The sequence below is a fragment of the Miniopterus schreibersii genome (genome assembly GCF_964146895.1).
Source record: "Miniopterus schreibersii genome assembly, chromosome: 4".
Lineage (NCBI taxonomy): Eukaryota > Metazoa > Chordata > Mammalia > Chiroptera > Miniopteridae > Miniopterus > Miniopterus schreibersii.
The window spans coordinates 20,318,233-20,335,865 of NC_138105.1; the positions used below are offsets into that span (position 1 = coordinate 20,318,233).

The following is a 17,633-nucleotide window of genomic DNA, read 5'->3' on the forward strand; positions in this document are numbered from 1 at the left end:
GCTGCAGCGCGCGAGCGGGTGTGCCTTCTCATCCGGCTCCCCCGAAGTAGGAGGCACAGCAACCCACGTTTGTTTGCTAGCCTCCCCTTCACACCGGCCCTGCGCCATCTCCCTGCCCACTTCCTTTATGCTGGGCAGTGAAGTTGATGCAGAAAAAAGAATGTGGTTTATTACAAGCTCAACTGCGCCCCTTTTAAAGATCACGTGAGACGAGTGGTTGCTGACTTCCTTAAATCGCTCAGAGAATATAGCCGAAATTAAGCTGTTGGCGCTCTGGGGACTTGTCTAGTATGCACTCTGCATAGGTCAGGCCAGAGGGTACAGCATTAAGTTTCAGATGGGGCGCCTGGTTTCCGCGATAAGGTTATATAGGAAATTGAATCGGTTGGTACACTTGTCCAGTGGGAAATTGGTAAACTTTTTTTGTTTGTAATCAATTAAAAATCTAGTTGACTTTTAGAAAGACAGTTGCATTGCAGAATTTTATTCGGTTCCCCATTATGCCGTCTAATTAATGAAAAAAGTACCTAAAGTATTGGGCATTTACTTTACTTTCAAGTTTCTGATAATTTAAAAGTGGCATTGAATAATTGGAGTGCACTTACTTCTAAAAAGGCAGACATTAAAGGATAGTTTTGAATTAGTGACTTTTTGCGTTAATGTGAGGCTACTTTTTTTCTCAACTTTCCTTTTTGTAATCTTGCCATACTTGTTCGCCTGGGTTTCTCACAGGTACTATGCATTTGGTAAGTACTTGTTGAATGGAATTGAATGAACTGATCATTATTTGCATATCCATCGTGGCCCCTTCTTTTTAAATCTGTGCTGCTTTTAAAACTGGGGCGAAGCCCTGGTGGGATGGCTGAGTTGGTTAGAGCAACGTCCCCTTGTCGTTGGATCCTCTTGCAGGTTCGACCCCGGTTAGGGCACATACAAAAGACCACCAGTGAATGCATAAATAAGTGGAACAACAAAACAATCTCCTCTCCTCCTCTCCCCCCCCCCCTCTCTCCCTCTCTCTCTCTCTCATCTGTCTCTCCCCCCCTTCCCCCCCCCTACGTTCCCCCCTCCCTCCCTCATGTCTCTGTCTTTCAAATCAACAAATAAAATTAACCAAAAAAAACCTGGGGCATTATTTTCTCCAATTTAATTGTGTCACCAATTAGGGATCTGTGACACAGTTTGGATCCTTTGAAAGATGTAGAAAGGCATATCACAGTATCATAAAATTCTTCATTGAGTGAAGAACTGTTAGAATGCCATTGCTGTAGGACAGAGAAAATGGTGGAAATGTTTTTCTCTATCAATAAAATGACTACTTTTATTATCATTTATGGATAATCTCAGTGTGCATGGCTTCCCCTTCATTGTACACTAACTTTAGTATTAGGGAAATAATAGTATAAATTGCTGTAGCTAAACTTCGAAAAAAATTATAACTGTGCATTGCATAAAATTTACCATTTTAACCATTTTTAAGTGTACAATTCAGTGGTGTAAAGTACATTCACATTGTTTTGCAAGCATTATCACTGTCCACTTCCAGAACTTTTTTATTATCCCTAACAGAAACTCTCTAGCCAATAATTCCCCATTCCCTCTCCACCCCCAGCCCCTGATAACCCTTATTCTACTTTCTGTGTCTATAATTTTGCCTGTTCTGGGTACCTCATATAAGTGGAATCATACAACATTTGTCCTTTTGTGTGTGGATTATTTCATTTAGTGTGTTTTCAGGTTTCATCCATGTTGTAGTGTGTGTCAGAATTTCTGTCCTTTTAAAGGCTGAATAATATGTACTTATCCATTTATCTGTTTATGGATATTTGGGTTGTTAACCACTTTTTGGCTTTTGTGAAGCCAAAAGTAATGCTGCTATGAATGTTAGTGTACAAGTATCTGTTTGAGTCCCTATTTTTGAGTCTTTTGGGTATATATACTTAGGAGTACAGTTTACCCTTGAACAACACAGGTTTGAATTGTGCAGGCCCACTTATAGTTTGATCTTTTTGCACTACTGTAAATGTATTTTCTCTGCCTTATGATTCTTTTTAACATATACTTTTCTCTAGCTTGCTTTATTGTAAGAATACAGTATATAATACATATATAAAATATATTTTAATCATCTATGCTATTGATAAGGCTTTCGGTTAACAGTAGGCTATTAGCTAGTTTTGGGGGAGTTATATGCTGATTTTTGACTGCATGGGTGTTGTCCAAGGGTCAATATTATATAGCTTGGGCTTATTTTTTTTTATAGAGAGTAGAAGGAGAGAGGGAGGGAGAGAGAGATGGGTTGCAGAGAGAGAGAGAGAGAGAGAGAGAAAGAGAGAGTAATTGAGAGAGAGAAATTGAGACCGCCCAGGGGATCGAGCCTGCAGCACAGGTACGACCCTTCCCTACTTGTGAAGGCCAGCCTTCTTAACCACTGAGCCACACCAGCCAGGGTGGTATCATTGTGGTTTTGATTTGCATGTCCCTAAGAGATGTTGATGTTGAACATATTTTCACTTGTGCCTTCTTTGGTGAAATATATTTTTAAGCCCTTTGCTCATTTTTTAATTGGTTTTTGTTTCTTTGTTTTTGAGTTTCTTTTAAAAAAAGATTATTTAGCCCTGGTTGGTGCACTCAAAGTTCACAATCTAGTGGAGAAGACAGATGTACAAATAAGTATAGTCAGTATTTTTTGTGTTCATGTTCCAACTTCCTTTTTTTTTTTTAATCCAGAGCAGTTTTTATACAAGTCTGTGCAAAAAGAGAAATCTCTGATTTCAAGGGATTCATTTGGCTAGAACAGGTTTTTCAGTTACCCTTAATACCCCTTACATGAAAAAATGTAGTGTGTTTGTAGATTTGTATTAATGAGCTATAAGAAATGATAAGCTTGCCCAGCTGGTGTTGCTTAGAGGTTGAGCATCAACCCATGATTCAGGAGATCGCAGTTTGATTCCTGGTCAGGGCACATGCAGCTGACCAGTGACTCTCACATCATTGATGTTTGTCTTGCTCCGTCTCCCCCCCTTCGCCCCTCCCTCCCTCTCTCTGAAATCAATAAAGACATACTTTAAAAAAAAGAAATGGTAAGCTAGTTTTCCTAAGTCCTTACTCATTGGTCTGAGGTAGGCCCTGGGTGTGCATACTTATGATGGAGAAGAGGTCAAAGGTTACTAGAATAGAGGAATCTTGAAGCATCAACATTTGTCAAAATTGAAATACGCACATATAACTGACAAGAATGTGTTCTCTACTATGCATATAAAATCATGTACTTTTATTTTTTTAAAGGATTAATCATTGTGCTAATACCTAGTGGGAAGAGCTAATATAGCAGATACTTTAACTTAATAGAAAATCATGCTAAATTAGACCAGTGACATAAGTGCATGTGGGGAAAGGGAACCTATAGGGAGCCATCTTGCCATAGCACATTACAGGTTTCCCCTTTAATCCTAGACAAGCTTTTAAAGTGTCACCTTTCTTCATACTTGTATAAGTAGGATTAAACGCCTTCCTGTTTTTTATGTACTGATGTGTGAACCATGTAAAACTCTAGATCTGACAGATATCTCAAGAGGTCATCCTTTGGGGAAATTTCTTTAATTTTGGAGACTAACTCCAGGTATCTCATGGTCTCCTTGGCTTTTTGAATCAGAATTGTGGCTGGTTTCTAGGTAAATGTGAATAAATACTTTGCCCTGTAATAGTGTTCATTTTAATGTTCTGGTTTCTTAAGAATTTCATTAGAAAGATTTGCAGTTAGATGCAGTGGCACATTCTAGCATCACTATTTACAGATTTTGAAGTTTAGCCGAGTGACTTGAGGCTCACAATACATGTAAACGGCGAATAGTGCCTGCTTCACAGCATTATTCTTGGTAAGAAAATTAACTTTTAAAATGCTTATAGATATTCCATAAATGATAGTGGCTTTCCCTTCTTGATTTGATTATCTTTGGTTATTGCTGGAAGTAGGTATAGCAGCTTTTAATCACCGAAGGAGATGCTTCTTCTTGTTAATCATCTTAACTTTAGCTAACATTATTTGCTTCTCATTTATGTCTTTATTCAACATATATTTAAATAACTAAATTATGCATCAGGCATTGTGCGGCGCCTTTGGTGTTACAAATATGAAATGACATGGTTCCTGCCTTCAAGGATTCCCTCTTATTAAGAGACAAACATATTTTTCTGTTTTATGAGGTAATTGCTAAAAAGGTGAGAGGTACATTAGGAGCAAAGGAGAACTGTCTGTCCTAGAAAGTAAGGGAAGGTTTGACAGGAAGTTGGAGTTGAGACTTTGAAGATCAGTGTAAGTTTGTTGAACAAGATGGGGTTGGTCAAGGTGTTGAGTTAGGGCTCCAAGCACAGAAACGAGTATGTGCAAAACCTGGGTGATGTGGACTGTGTGAACTTCAAGTAGTTAAGTATTGCTGGAGAGTCGAGTGAAGTGTAGGTGTGACAAAAAAGGAGATTTTACTAGTAGGTGAAGTACTTGTAGACCATGCAACGTAGTTTAGAGTTTATCCTGTATGCTAGAAGTTCTTAAAACTTTGTATGTATTATAATCACCTGAAGAGCTTATTTAACATACAGGGCCCAGTCCAGGCTCTCATGGATGCTGGATTGGGGTTGTGGCTTTGCATTCTATACAGGGTGGGACAAAAGTAGGTTTATAGTTGTTTGTATAGAAAATAATACAATTAATAATGCAAGGATAAACACTATTCGTGTATTCACAACTGTAAACCTGTTTTGAATAAACTCTCCCATTCCCAGATGAAGTTGGAGAACCAGTGCTCTGGGTCGCTGGTCTCCAAAGTGAAATGCTGGCACTTTGGATGGGCAGATGACCTTTTGAGTGTGTGTGCTTCTGTTTATTTTTAATGTTAAAATATTTTTGTGTATGTTTATGATGTGTCTACTATGCTAGTATATTGTTTGCTACTCTACTTTAGAAATACATATACATATATGAGGCTGTGCTCATACTTTTTTTCCTGATCAAAAAATTTGGAGTCCTGGGCTCTAGGCAGTAGGAAAAAAAGTAGGAATTTTGTGTAGGGGAATTCAGGTTAGATTTTAGTATTGAGATTGGTGAGATAGATGAGGGGCTTAGTCACAGGGGATTTTATTTCCCTCTGGCTTTATTACTTTTGTCTTGATTTCAATAGCTTGACATCATAGTTGGAGGTTATAAAATATTTGACTGCCCATGAAACCCTTTTGAGAGTTTGTCAAAATTAGGCAGGCTATTTACCAATAGATTATCTCTAGGGGCAACCAATTTTTGCCTGAATACTTTGAATAAGAGAGGAATAATGAACTGTCTTGAGGTGAAATGTTTTACATTTACTGAGTTGCAGTCTGAAAAATATGTGCTGTATCTAGAACCACAATTCGGCAAGTGTAGTCCTACAAACTATGCTTGATTCCATTGTTCATTACAGTTTTGTGGAATCACCATGGAGGAATATTGTTGCCTCAAGTAGTATGTTAAAGTGTGCATAGATGAACAGATCCTCAGGCATAAGGGTAATAATTATTGTAAGAAATCCTTTATAGTTTTTTTTAGACAAAGAAGTTCTTAAACTTTTGAGTGTTAGAGCTCTCTTTAATCTAAAAACTTTCTAATAAATTCTTAGTGTAAGTATACTTTGATAAATTAAGAGCAAAGTCAGTGAGTCTAATAATAGATTTAAATGACTTTGTGTTTTTCCGATCAAATAACATCTGTGAATACTTGACAGATAAGTTTATGTGCTGTTGAGACATGTGTTCAGCCTTTCTGTTTGCTTGGTGTACTGTTAAGGATCTCAGACAAATTAATGCCTTGTCAGTTTCTCAGACCAGGAAGGAACCACTGATTTAGCATATTGGCAGCTTTTGAAGTACCATCCTTGTTCAGTTGGAATGAAGGAGGTGCCTTTTCCTTTGCTTCAATGCATTGTTCAGAGCTTACTAATGAAAAGCTGAACGTATGGAACAGGGGTAAATTTATTTTCCTTACTCTTTGGTTCACTGACTAAAGTTAGACACAGCCCTTGTCTCCAAACTTAATCTTTGTTCCCACAGTTTACCATCTTTATTGAGACCTAGTTCCCTCTTGTTTGGCTCTTCTCTCTTTGTATACTAGTGATAGCAATTTCGAGGTAGCTCTTTTAAACTTGTCTATGTAAATTGTATCCTATTTTGTCGAAAATGACTTTTCTTCTTTCTCGAGTTTGAAGGTAGAACTTTTTCCCATGAAAATGATAATTTGTCTTGCAGATACTGCTCTTACCATAGGTTGCCTTATGTGTAAAATGATAAACTTTTATTAGTATATTGCAGACCTAATCTTGTTACTGTTACAGTGTTTTGCTAAATTATTTGCTTTGAAAAGACACTAAACTGATGTCTAAAATGAATAATGTCTTCAGTGCAACTTTACTGTTTTTCTTAGTTATGCCATATAGAAAATTATATAGTAATTTCTGGATATGCTAGATAGCACAGAAGGGCCAAACAGGATTGGTTCTTGAAATATGGTTAAAAGAAATCTTTTATTTTTCTTTTGTGGGTGGAAAAGTATTTATTTTAAAAATCACATTCTATAATAATAAAAGTTTGATATTAAATAGTCAATCCACTAAAGTGCTTTATTTGTGTGATTTCTTTCTCTTTATTTTTTCAGCTTTATTGAAGTATAATTTATATACAATAGGATTCACCAATTTAAAATATTCAGTGCAACAAGCTTTAACAAGTATATTAAGCAATGTAACCAACCGCCACTACCACAATTGTGACATAGAACATTTCCATCACTCTATCAAGTTCTCAATGCTTTTTGTTTTTCTCATTAATGAAATGGATATAATGAGAGTGCCTACTTCTATAGGATTGTTGTAAGAATTAAATGAGTTAATACATTTAGAGTCCTTAAAATAGTTCCTGGCATATTTTAAGAGCTTAGTTAATGCTATCTGCTCTTATTCATAGTATTGATGTTGGTGTTCTACCCTTTTTTAAAAGCCCTTCACTAATTTTATTAGGTATTTAAAACTTAAATTTTATGCTATTAAGAAAGGTGTATTGCTGTCATACATATGTATATATATGTAAATGGAACTGAATTGAGTGCAAAAGTACCTTGAGCCTAAGCAGAATTAAGGTTGATAGTTGGTATATGAAGGTACACTTTTCTGAATGTACCCATCAGTCAACGTTATCAATAATTGGTATTTAATTGCATTACTTTTATCACTCTTGTCTCATGGTAAAGTATGGTATGTAAAGTTCAAGACTTTTTATTCATTGTTAATACGAACGTGCTAGGCAGCTGTCACTTGTATTTAAAATGACATTGCTGTTTTGATTTATAATAAAATCATGCTTTTGGAAGTCTTTGGTTATTTTGTATCTTTAAACATTTATTTTAAATTGATTTGAGAGAGACAGAGACAATGCTTTGTTGTTCCACCTGTTTATGCATTTGTTGTTTACTGATTGTATGTGCCCTGACTGGGGATGGAACTACAACCTTGGTGTATCGGGACCACTCTGTTCCTTGGTTATTTTAAAAGACTACACATTGTATTCTCTGTGTCAGGCCTTTTATGTAACTGCTTTTTTGGGTTTTATTGATCCTATCTGTTAAGACATTTCACCAGATTTCTTTGGGACATTTTCTGTGGTATCTGCAGCCATTTTTTTCTCCTTTTCTTTGAGAATTGGATATTGTAGTTTAGATGTTTCATTAGTTTTCTATGGCTACCATGAGAAATGACTACAAAAGTGGTGACTCTAAAACAATAGAAATTTTTCTTTCACAGATCAAGAGGCCAAAAGGCTAAAGTCAAGGTGTGGGGATGACCATGCTCCTTCTGAAGCTTCTAGGGAAGAATCCTTCCTTGCCTCTTTTAGGCTTCTGGTGGCTCTTGACATTTCTTGTCTTGTGACAGCATAACTCAATTTTCTTCCTCCATATGGCCTTCTTACCTGCTGTGGGTGTCCTGTCATCTTTTTTTCCCTCTCTTAAATATGTCTTTTATTGATTTCAGAGAGAGGAAGGGAAAGGTGAGGTAGAGATAGAAACATCAATGATGAGAGAGTCAATGATTGGCTGCCTCCTGCATGACCCCTGCCAGGGATCTAGCCTGCAACCCGGGCATGTGTCCTGACCAGGAATTGAACCACAATCTCCTGGATCCTACGCCGATGCTCAGTTCCTGAGCCATGCTGGCCAGGCTGTCCTGTCATTTAATAAGGAACCAGTCTTTGGAGTTAGGGCTCATCCTAAATCTAGGATTATTTCATTTTGAGATACTTAATTACATATGCAAAGATCCTATTTCCAAATAAAGTCACATTCTGAGGTTCTAGGTAGACATGAGATTTTGGGGGGAACTATTCAATTCATTACAGATATGAAGGGAATATTTACATGATTTAAGCTCTGAAAAGGTTAGGGAAGCAGGACTAAGTAATGCCAAAACTATTTTGCAGTCTGCAGAAATATTATTTTGGGCCACTTCAGTCTGAATGCCCGGAGCAGTGTGCTCTAGATAGAGGTCTCAAGTGAATAATTGCTGGCTAGTAGGGCTTGGAGCATAGGCCTGCCCTCATTAAGTAACCTTTAGGCAAGCTAGGAATAAATGACCTCCTAAAATGTGGTCAGTTTGAGTGATGAAATGTGAGCTTCTATGGTACTTTAAATTGTGAAAATTTACATAAAGCAATAGTATTAAGAGCAAGGACTTTAAGAGTTAGAATTTGAACCTAGTTCAAACTGTCTGGGTTCAAATTCTACCTCTGACCCTTAACAGCTGGGATTACTGTGGGTAAATTGGTAAACCTCTATGCAATCAATGTCTTATTACAATAAGGATTAAAAGAATACCTTATCAATACATGTAAAGTACACGAACTGCCTGGCACACAATAACTGCTCATTTAATATTAGCTGCTGCTTTCATCTTCATCATAGATGCTCTTCAGGAGAAAAACTCAACACCTGAAAAATTTATGCCTTTGTTTTTCTAGTTGTAAGGATGAATTTGTACTGATGATTGCATCACGATGAATGCAGATTCCTACCCAGTGTCACCTTAGAAAAGATGCTTTTCAGATTGTCTAGTTAAAGGCTGGGAGTAGTAGAGAACACAGGATGAGATAACTCGTTCCTTGTTTCACTAACAAGACACTAAATGAGTAGCCATTTTAGTGATATATATATATATATATATATATATATATATATATATATATATATATATATAACTTGCCTCTGACAGACTTCCAATGAATCTTCGTTTATTGTACATCAAGCAAATCCCCCTTTTCTTTATGTTATGATGGTATCAACCTGAATTTTAATGTAAGTTCATTAAACATCTTGTCCCTGAAGTTAACCTCTCTAAAGGATCTTACATATAATTGGCCTTCTGTATCTGTGGGTCTCGTATCCCTGGATTCAACCCAGGTGTGGGTGGAAAATATTTGGGGGGGAAAAACTTGTTGCTGCCATGTAGTTAGGCCTATCATGGTTGGTACTGAATACGTACACACCTTTTTTTTCTTGTCATTATTCCCTAAGCAATATAATATAACAACTATATACATAGCATTTACATTGTATTAGGTATTATAAATTATTCAGAGATGCTTTTTAAAGTATAGGGAGAATGTGCACAGGTTATATGCAAATACTGTACTATTTTATATAAGGTGCTTGAGCATCTTCAGATTTGGAGGAATAACCAGTCCCCTGCGGATACTGAGGGAGGGACGATTGTAACTTTGAAGTTGTTTTTTCAGGTGACTAGACTACATGTTTTAGCAGGCATTTAAGGATGCTTTGGAAGTAATCATCTACTAAAGATTTGTTGTGGGAATGTGGTTTTCCTTCCCCTCAGTTTTTACTATTCCTTCTAGAGTATATGTTACTAATAAGACTTTTAGAAAACTTTACCGAATGGTAATATTTTTCTGCTTTTCTGCTTACCTGAACCCTGAACTCATCTTGTTGTTAATCCTCACCCGAGGATATTTTTTCCATTGATTTTTAGAGAGAGGGGAGAGGTGGGGAGAGAAACATCGATGTGAGAGACTCATTGATTGGTTGGTTGCTTCCCGTACGTACCCCTACCAGGGCCGAGGATTGAACCTGCAACCCAGGTATGTGCCCTTGACCGGGAATCAAACCTGGGACCCTTCAGTGCGAGGGCCAATGCTCTAACCACGGAGCACACCAGCCAGGGCCTGAACTCTTAAGTGGAATGCTGCAGTGTAGTTTACTGAGCTTATTCAAAGATTTTTAACTAGATTACTAGGAATTCACAGATGATTAAACATTGCCAAACAGGTTTTTCCCTTCCTCCCTTCTTTCTCCAGACTGTTTGCTGGTCTTTTAACATTATTCAAAGAAGAGAATGGAAACTGATTCTCTGTATATTACATGCATGTATTATCTCAGTTAAACTTAACAGGTGTGTGGGAATTATTTTATATATGGAAACCTAGGCTTAGAGACATGGAAGTTGTTTAGGGTCACATCTATAGAACGGTGGAGTTGATATTTGAGTGCATGCCCTTCTGGTTCTGTTAACTGCTCTTTTCCAGTATGTGCTGTTGCCTCTCCAAATCAGAAAGGTCAGACAACTAGTTCTTGCACAATATTTGTTGCATACAAAGAAGAGAATAAAGTTCCAAGCTTAAAGTTATATCTTTCATTCTTTGATCTGAAAATGTTTCCATGTTTTGTTCTGAGTATACAAAGATGGAATGGAGCTGGGTGGGGTGTATATACAAATGATGGGTCCACTGAAGAAAATGGATTATTTGAATAGCATAATCCCTGAAGATGTGTACTGTCAAAGATTCTCCTGTGTAATTCCTTTATTTATTTTTAACAAAGATTCTTACCCTGGTTAGCCATCACAGTTTTAAACTTTGTTCAAGATTTGGCCCCTAAATAGGTCACATTATTTTGTAGGCTGAAGAATGTCTTTGAGTATAGGCACCTTCCTAAATGAACCTCACTGGGTATTCTAGTCTCTTCTCACAGTTAAAGATGTTGTACGAAATTGAAAGAATTGTTTTTTTTTCCTAGATTAACTGCTGAAGTACTGATCGAGTTCTGCGTTTCTTCAATGAGGAACTACAGGCTGATCTTCTGCCATAATCTCAAACAGCCATAAATGACAAAAGAATGCTTGCTCAGTGAGGGTAGCTGGTGCAGAATCCATTTTTTAAACTTAGGTGTTTAAGTACTCAAGGTAAGTTTTTCAAAATGGTAATTATCCCATGTTCTATAAATCCACAGAGATTTTGGGGTTTACCTATTATTACTGCTATTTGATAGTTAATTTGAGGTTTTGTAATCATTAGCTGGCACCAGATTTGTTGAAGAATGGATCTTACTTGTCTAAAACTATTTAAATTTATGGCATTTTGCTACCCCTAAGTTAATGTCTACTGTTCTTGTATATTGGATGGATTTGTTTCCCAGTCACGTCGTGACACTTCCTTGATCCAGTGGATACATCTATTCTATAGGGTATCCCCCAAAAATGTATACACACACTGTGAATAATTATAAAGGCAGTGTTTATTAAAATACATTTCATTTTCACCTGGGCAGTGTGGCTCAGTGATTGGGCACTGACCCAGGAACCAGTAGATCAGGGTTTGATTCCCAGTTAGGGCACATGCCCAGGTTTTGGGCTCAATTCCCAATAGGGGGTGTACAGGAGGTAACTGATCGATGATTCTCTCTCATTGATGTTTATCTCTCTTTCTCCCTTCTTCCCTCTGAAATCAATAAAAATACATTAAAAAAAATACATTTCATTTTTAAAATTGAGCTATCAACTGTTAAAGTGTGTATACATTTTTTTTGGGACAGCCTTTGTATATGGACCTTATTTTTTGTAATAACTTCAGAATTTTGAGCAGATTAATTCTTTTGCTTTGTTATCTTGCTTGTAGTGCAAAAGGAGTTGTTTCTGTGGGGTAATGAAAAAGCCCAGTTTGTGTTATTTTGTTCATTTTCAACTTTTGAAAAAGGTTTTTTTTCTTTTTGTCCCTTTTTATTGAATTTATTGGAGTGACACTGGTTAACCATATTATACAGGTTTCTGGTGCACAATTTCACAGCACATCATCTGTACACTGTATTGTGTGTTCACCACCCCAAGTCAAGTCTCCATCTATCACCATTTATCCCCCTTCATTCTTTTAAAAATACTCCTTTCCCACATAAAGTAATATATTTATTTTAGAAAATGAATTTTTCTTGGAATTGTTATTTATTTATTTTTTAATTTTTAAATCCCCACCTGAGGATAGTTTTTTCCATTGTTTTTTTTTTTTTTTTTTAGAAAGAGTGGAGGGGAGGGAGGAGGGAGAGAGACATCGATATGAGAGTGGCACATCGATTGATTGCCTCCTGCATGTGCCCAAGTGGATTGAGCCTGCAACAGTAATATGTTCCCTTCACCAGGGATTGAACCCGGGACCCGTTGGTCTGTGGGCTGGCGCTCCAAATAGTGAGCCAAACTGGCTAGGGTGGGATTGTTTTTTGATGCTTAAGATATTAGAAACATTTTCTCCCACTACTTCTTTACTGATCACAATTCCTACAAAGTTAAGACAAATAACTTAGTTCTGAACTAGACTGGCTCTGCAGATTTTTGTTTTTGAGTAATTATGAAACAGGATTGATAACATTCTCATTGAAAGTTGATGTCTAGAACTGAAAAATTTCTTTTGTTTATAAAGATATATTATGGCTGCTCCATCATGTAGAAATAAGAACTGGTTAATCTTGTTCTTATTAGCCCATTGCTTATAAAAAGTGATTTTTAGCCTACCTCTTTATAAAAATGATTCTCTTCTGTTTGGATGCTTATGAATGGAAGGATTAGATAAGCTTTATATAACAGAGTCTAGACATGATTGGGTTTGGTTTTTTACCTGTGTCATTAGCAAACTTGATCAGTAAAGGTCTTCTTTGAGCCAGATTTGTCCTTTAATTTGTCTTTGGGACAGTAATTTCCTTTGCTAAGTTTAATGATCAATTTTGCCATTGTTTGGTAAATATGCAAGTGCTAAGTGGAATATTCAGAACTAACCCTACATAGTAGAGAAAATGCTTAGATGATTGTATTAAACTTTATTTGTAAAACACACTAGTATGGGCCTGATAACTAGAACATATTTAATAGATGAGAACACACAGAGGTGTATATAAAGCCTTTTTCTTTAATGTATTTAGTCATATTGCCTCCTGTTAATCATTATAGTCTTTTTGTTGTTGTTTTTCATTTGGCAGAAAAGACAGCTTTGATTTCTGGCTGCAAAAAAGATATGAGGAAGAGCTCCTCCCCTTCCTTGAGTAACTGCAACTCCGTTCATGCTAACAAAATATTTGGAATTCCACTTGATGAGCTGCAGCAGGGAGGACATCCAGACAATGAGGTTCCGTTCATAGTCCGCCACGTTGTGGACTATATTGAGGAACATGGTATACATTTCCTTACTTTGAGGGCTAGCCTTTGTTTTAATAAACACAACTTTTCCCTTTTTGACCTTGGATTTTTTTAGCATGGAAAATCCAAAATATAGTGAGGAAAAACAATAGAAATTCTTTTTTATGTTTTAGTATGTTTTATACTCAGAAATGCCCAGTGTAGAGCATTATAGTGTGTGTGTGGGTAATAGGAATATTTTTAATGGATAGTAGGGGGTGGGATAAAATAGAATATCCCTCAGGACAGAGTGTTAATATGTTTCTAGATGTGTAATTTGAAGGTGTTTAGCCCAGTCAGGGGAGCCAAGAATGGCTTTCCAAAAGTATGAATATTTTAAGTTGATTGGAGAATGAATGTATGACCAAGTAATTAAAGCTTACTTAATTTTGCCTTGAACTAATGTAGGAGGTCTGGAGCAACAAGGACTTTTTCAAGTCAATGGAAATGCTGAGACAGTGGAGTGGCTTCGGCAGAGATACGACAGTGGAGAAGAAGTGGATTTGGTTAAGGAAGCAGATGTTCCCTCAGCTATTAGTCTTCTTAGGTTTTTCCTTCAAGAACTTCCTGAACCTGTTATCCCTGGCAGTTTGCATATTCACTTGATGCAGCTTTCTCAAGGTAACAAAATTTGATTTTTTTTTTTTTAGAGATAGTACATTTTATTTTTTATTTTATTTATTTATTTTTTGTATATATCTATTGATTTCAGAGAGAGGAAGGGAGAGAGAGAGAGAGAGAGAGAGGAACATCAATGATGAGAGAGTCGTCATTGATCGGCTGCCTCCCGCACGCCCCCGACTGGGGATCGAGCCCGCAACCTGGGCATGTTCCCTGACCAGGAATGGAACCTCGATCTCCTGGATCCTGGGTCGATGACGCTCAGCCTCTGAGCCACGCCCAGCCGGGCAAATTTGATTCTTTATCTGTCAGTCATTTGAGATTAATTTCCTATGTTCCCATTTGGGGTCATAGGCTTTTGGGGGCAGTATGGTCTAGTCAAAGAATTGCAACTTACTAGATTCCTGTGGCATTATTTACTTTTTATAATCGGTCTAAGATATAGGGTTAGAAGGAGGAAAGGCAGGAGATAAGAACAAGGAGTAGGTAGGAGGGTAGGGAAAGAAGGAAGAAAAAATATAGGTAAGGCGATTTGTGTGGCAGAGTGTCTGATAATAGCCAGTGGTGTTGCTTAGTGGTGATGTTATTATAGGATATTTATCTCTTTTGATAGAACTTCTAGCAAAAACCAGAAGACAGCTTTGATTCTAGGTTTAAAATATACCTAAAGCTTGTTCTTGGACACCTGCCTGAAGGAAATAAAATATCAAATTGGACATCAGGTTCCAAGCTAAGTAAAGAAACAAATTTGTCCTTGTTGGGTTAGTTTTTTGGTGGTGACTAAAAGTAGAGCCAGCTGGAATGGAATAGGGACAAGAAAAGTAAAGGTAGGGATAGGCAGAAAGGTAAAAGAACCAGGAAGTGAGGAAATGCATGTGTTCCTAGAGCCAGATGGTATTCATGTGTACATAGTGAATGACATGTTTCATTATACAGGAAACTTTATAAAGGTGACGTATAATATGTATTTCTTGACTTTTTAAATTATTTTTTTCTGGCTTTTTTTTTTTGTATTATGGAATCTTTAATTTTTTGAATTGGGGCTTCTAGAGAAATTCTGGGATGTTAAGAAATTATAAATACTAGATGAGTGGATAAAAAAGGTGTAGTACATTTACACAGTGGAATACTACTCTGCTATAAAAGGAAGGAAATTTTATCCTTTGGGACAGCACGGATGGACCTGGAGAAAATTATGCTAAGTGAAATGAGCCAGTCAGAGAAAGACAAGTACCACATGGTCTCACTCATGTGTGGAATGTAATGAATAAACTGACCTGCCAAACAAAACAGAGATTGACTCATAGATGGAGATCAGGCAGCCCGCTCCGGTTAGGGGGCTAGGGAGGATGAGGAGGGGTGAGTGGAGGTGGTAGAGGGCTTAGAGTGGATAAAAGGTGACAAATAAAATAAATTATAAGTGCTTCGTCAGTGCAGGACATTTTACAGTAAGTGTCTATCCTTAAGCAGTATGTAGTCAGAAAAGGAGGATTTCCTTTTGGGAATATCCATTTTATTTCTTAAATTTTAAGCATTTATGAGCCTAAATTAGTATATGCCTCTGATTTATGTACAAAGGTCATTACAGTGCTATTTTATGACCCTCTTACAAATGTTTTCTTCTGTGCAGCTAGACGATGGGGCCTACTTTGAACTTGCTATATTCAGGAATGTTTAGCTGATTCAATTTTGTTCTTTTATTGTGCCACCTGGATAAAAAAAAGTTTCAAAATGAAGTGTCATCAATAATGTCACCTTTTTTCAAAGTACAACTTTATATTTCCCCCCAACAAATATTACATGTTGTTTTGTTTTGAACTTCTGAATTAATTTCTTCATTTTCTTGTAGGGGTTTTTTCAAATGTTTATATTGTTACCTAATGAGCATTTTGCAGCCGTTAAATATGTAATGAAACCGATGTGTTGAGTTTTCTGGGCCCTTTTTATGACTCTAGAGCCATTTTTGTTTTATAGTGATAAGGTTTTATGTTCCCTGTTTTAGCTGAATTGTAGACAAGTCTTCAAAGTTTCAAGAATCAGATTATCTTTCAGTCTTGAATGAAAATTTATAAAAAAATAATTGGAATGAGAGTTAATGGTAATAAAGTCATTGACTCATTGAGACTATCAGAAGCTGTTTTATCACTAGGATTGTCATTTTAATTGGTATTCATTTAAAAGTATGACAGCATCATGTGCTATGTTATCTGTCATTCATGGAATTAGAATATGCATCTAATTAACTTTGAAGGAATTTAAGGTGTGTAAAAATGTAAAAATGTTTGTGGCCGATAAGTCCTTCAGTTTCACAAAATGAGAAATCTACCATTCCCTTCCATTTCCTACTTATATAACCATTAGCATATGTGTGTATATGCATACACATGCAATCACATACACACCCATTTCTTTAATAGCTATGCAGATGGGTGTGGCAGTACTTGAGGTGATATTGGCATTTCTGTTGTCAAATCTATTTTATTTAATTTATCTTTTGAACATTCTTTTGGGAAGGTGTCTACTAAAATCCATTTTTTGTAGATAAACATTATGTTAATATTTTAACTGACATTCACAAATCCAAGAGAAGATTATTGCTTTTAAGATCGTGGTGGGGAGTTGCCCGACCGTATGGCTCAGTGGTTGAGAGTTGACCCAGGAACAAAGAGGTCACAGTTCAATTACCGGACTGGGCACATGCTCTAGGTGCGGGCTCGATCCCCAGTAGGGGGCATGCAGGGGACAGCCGATTGAGGATGTTTCTCATTGATGCTTCTATTTCTCCTTCTCTCTCTCTCAAAAAAATCAATCAATAAATTTTTAAAAAAAAACATTAAAAAAAATTTGGAGGTGAGCATTGTTGCAGATGTGTTTGAATTAGTGTTTTTAAAAACGGGTTTTCATTTCCTGTGGTGGTAGGACACTGCATTGCGGCGTTTCTCGTGTGATTACATCTTTTATTTAAATCAAGATTTCATAACCTTGGCAACATTGATATTTTGGGGTGGATAATTCCCTATTACAGGGGGCTATCCTGTGAATTTAGGATGTTTAGTAGGATCCCTAGCTTCTGTCTTTTAGATGCCACTAGCACCTCTTTCCCTCAAGTTATGACAACCATTCCATTGATTGTCAAAGTTTGTCAGCCATGGTTTGGACAATAATGGTTTGTCCAACTATGTATACATTTATGTTTTGGTAGAAAACACAGTTCCCAGTTTTGTGAATGATGCTTGAAAGAATTGCTAGTCAAGAGAAACTTCTTTGATATATATATATATATATTTTTCCTGGATATTGTTTAATTAGGAAGTACCCTCAAAAGGAAATAAGCAGGTGTGTAGTTTGTGTGTGTGTGTGTGTATAGATACAGATATAGGTATATTTTTTAAAATGCTCCTCTGCCTTATTTGAAAAGTTTAGAAGCAGCCAGACAGGTATAAATACTTCTGTGTAGTAGAAATATGCACAGACAAAAGTAGAGCAACATGGACT

At 36.7% G+C, this 17,633-nt stretch overlaps 1 protein-coding gene across 7 annotated transcripts in view; it reads left to right on the plus strand.

Moving 5' to 3' along the window:
* Positions 1–17,633, plus strand: part of FAM13B (family with sequence similarity 13 member B) — a 71,501-nt gene that overhangs the window by 7,218 nt on the left and 46,650 nt on the right. For all 7 annotated transcript variants that reach the window (XM_081136857.1, XM_081136860.1, XM_081136858.1 and 4 more), the window contains 3 exons: positions 11,099–11,264; positions 13,322–13,513; positions 13,926–14,138. In XM_081136857.1, coding sequence (XP_080992983.1) covers positions 13,357–13,513; positions 13,926–14,138 — 370 coding nt within the window. In that variant the 5' untranslated portion in view covers positions 11,099–11,264; positions 13,322–13,356. The remainder of the gene's footprint in view (positions 1–11,098; positions 11,265–13,321; positions 13,514–13,925; positions 14,139–17,633) is intronic.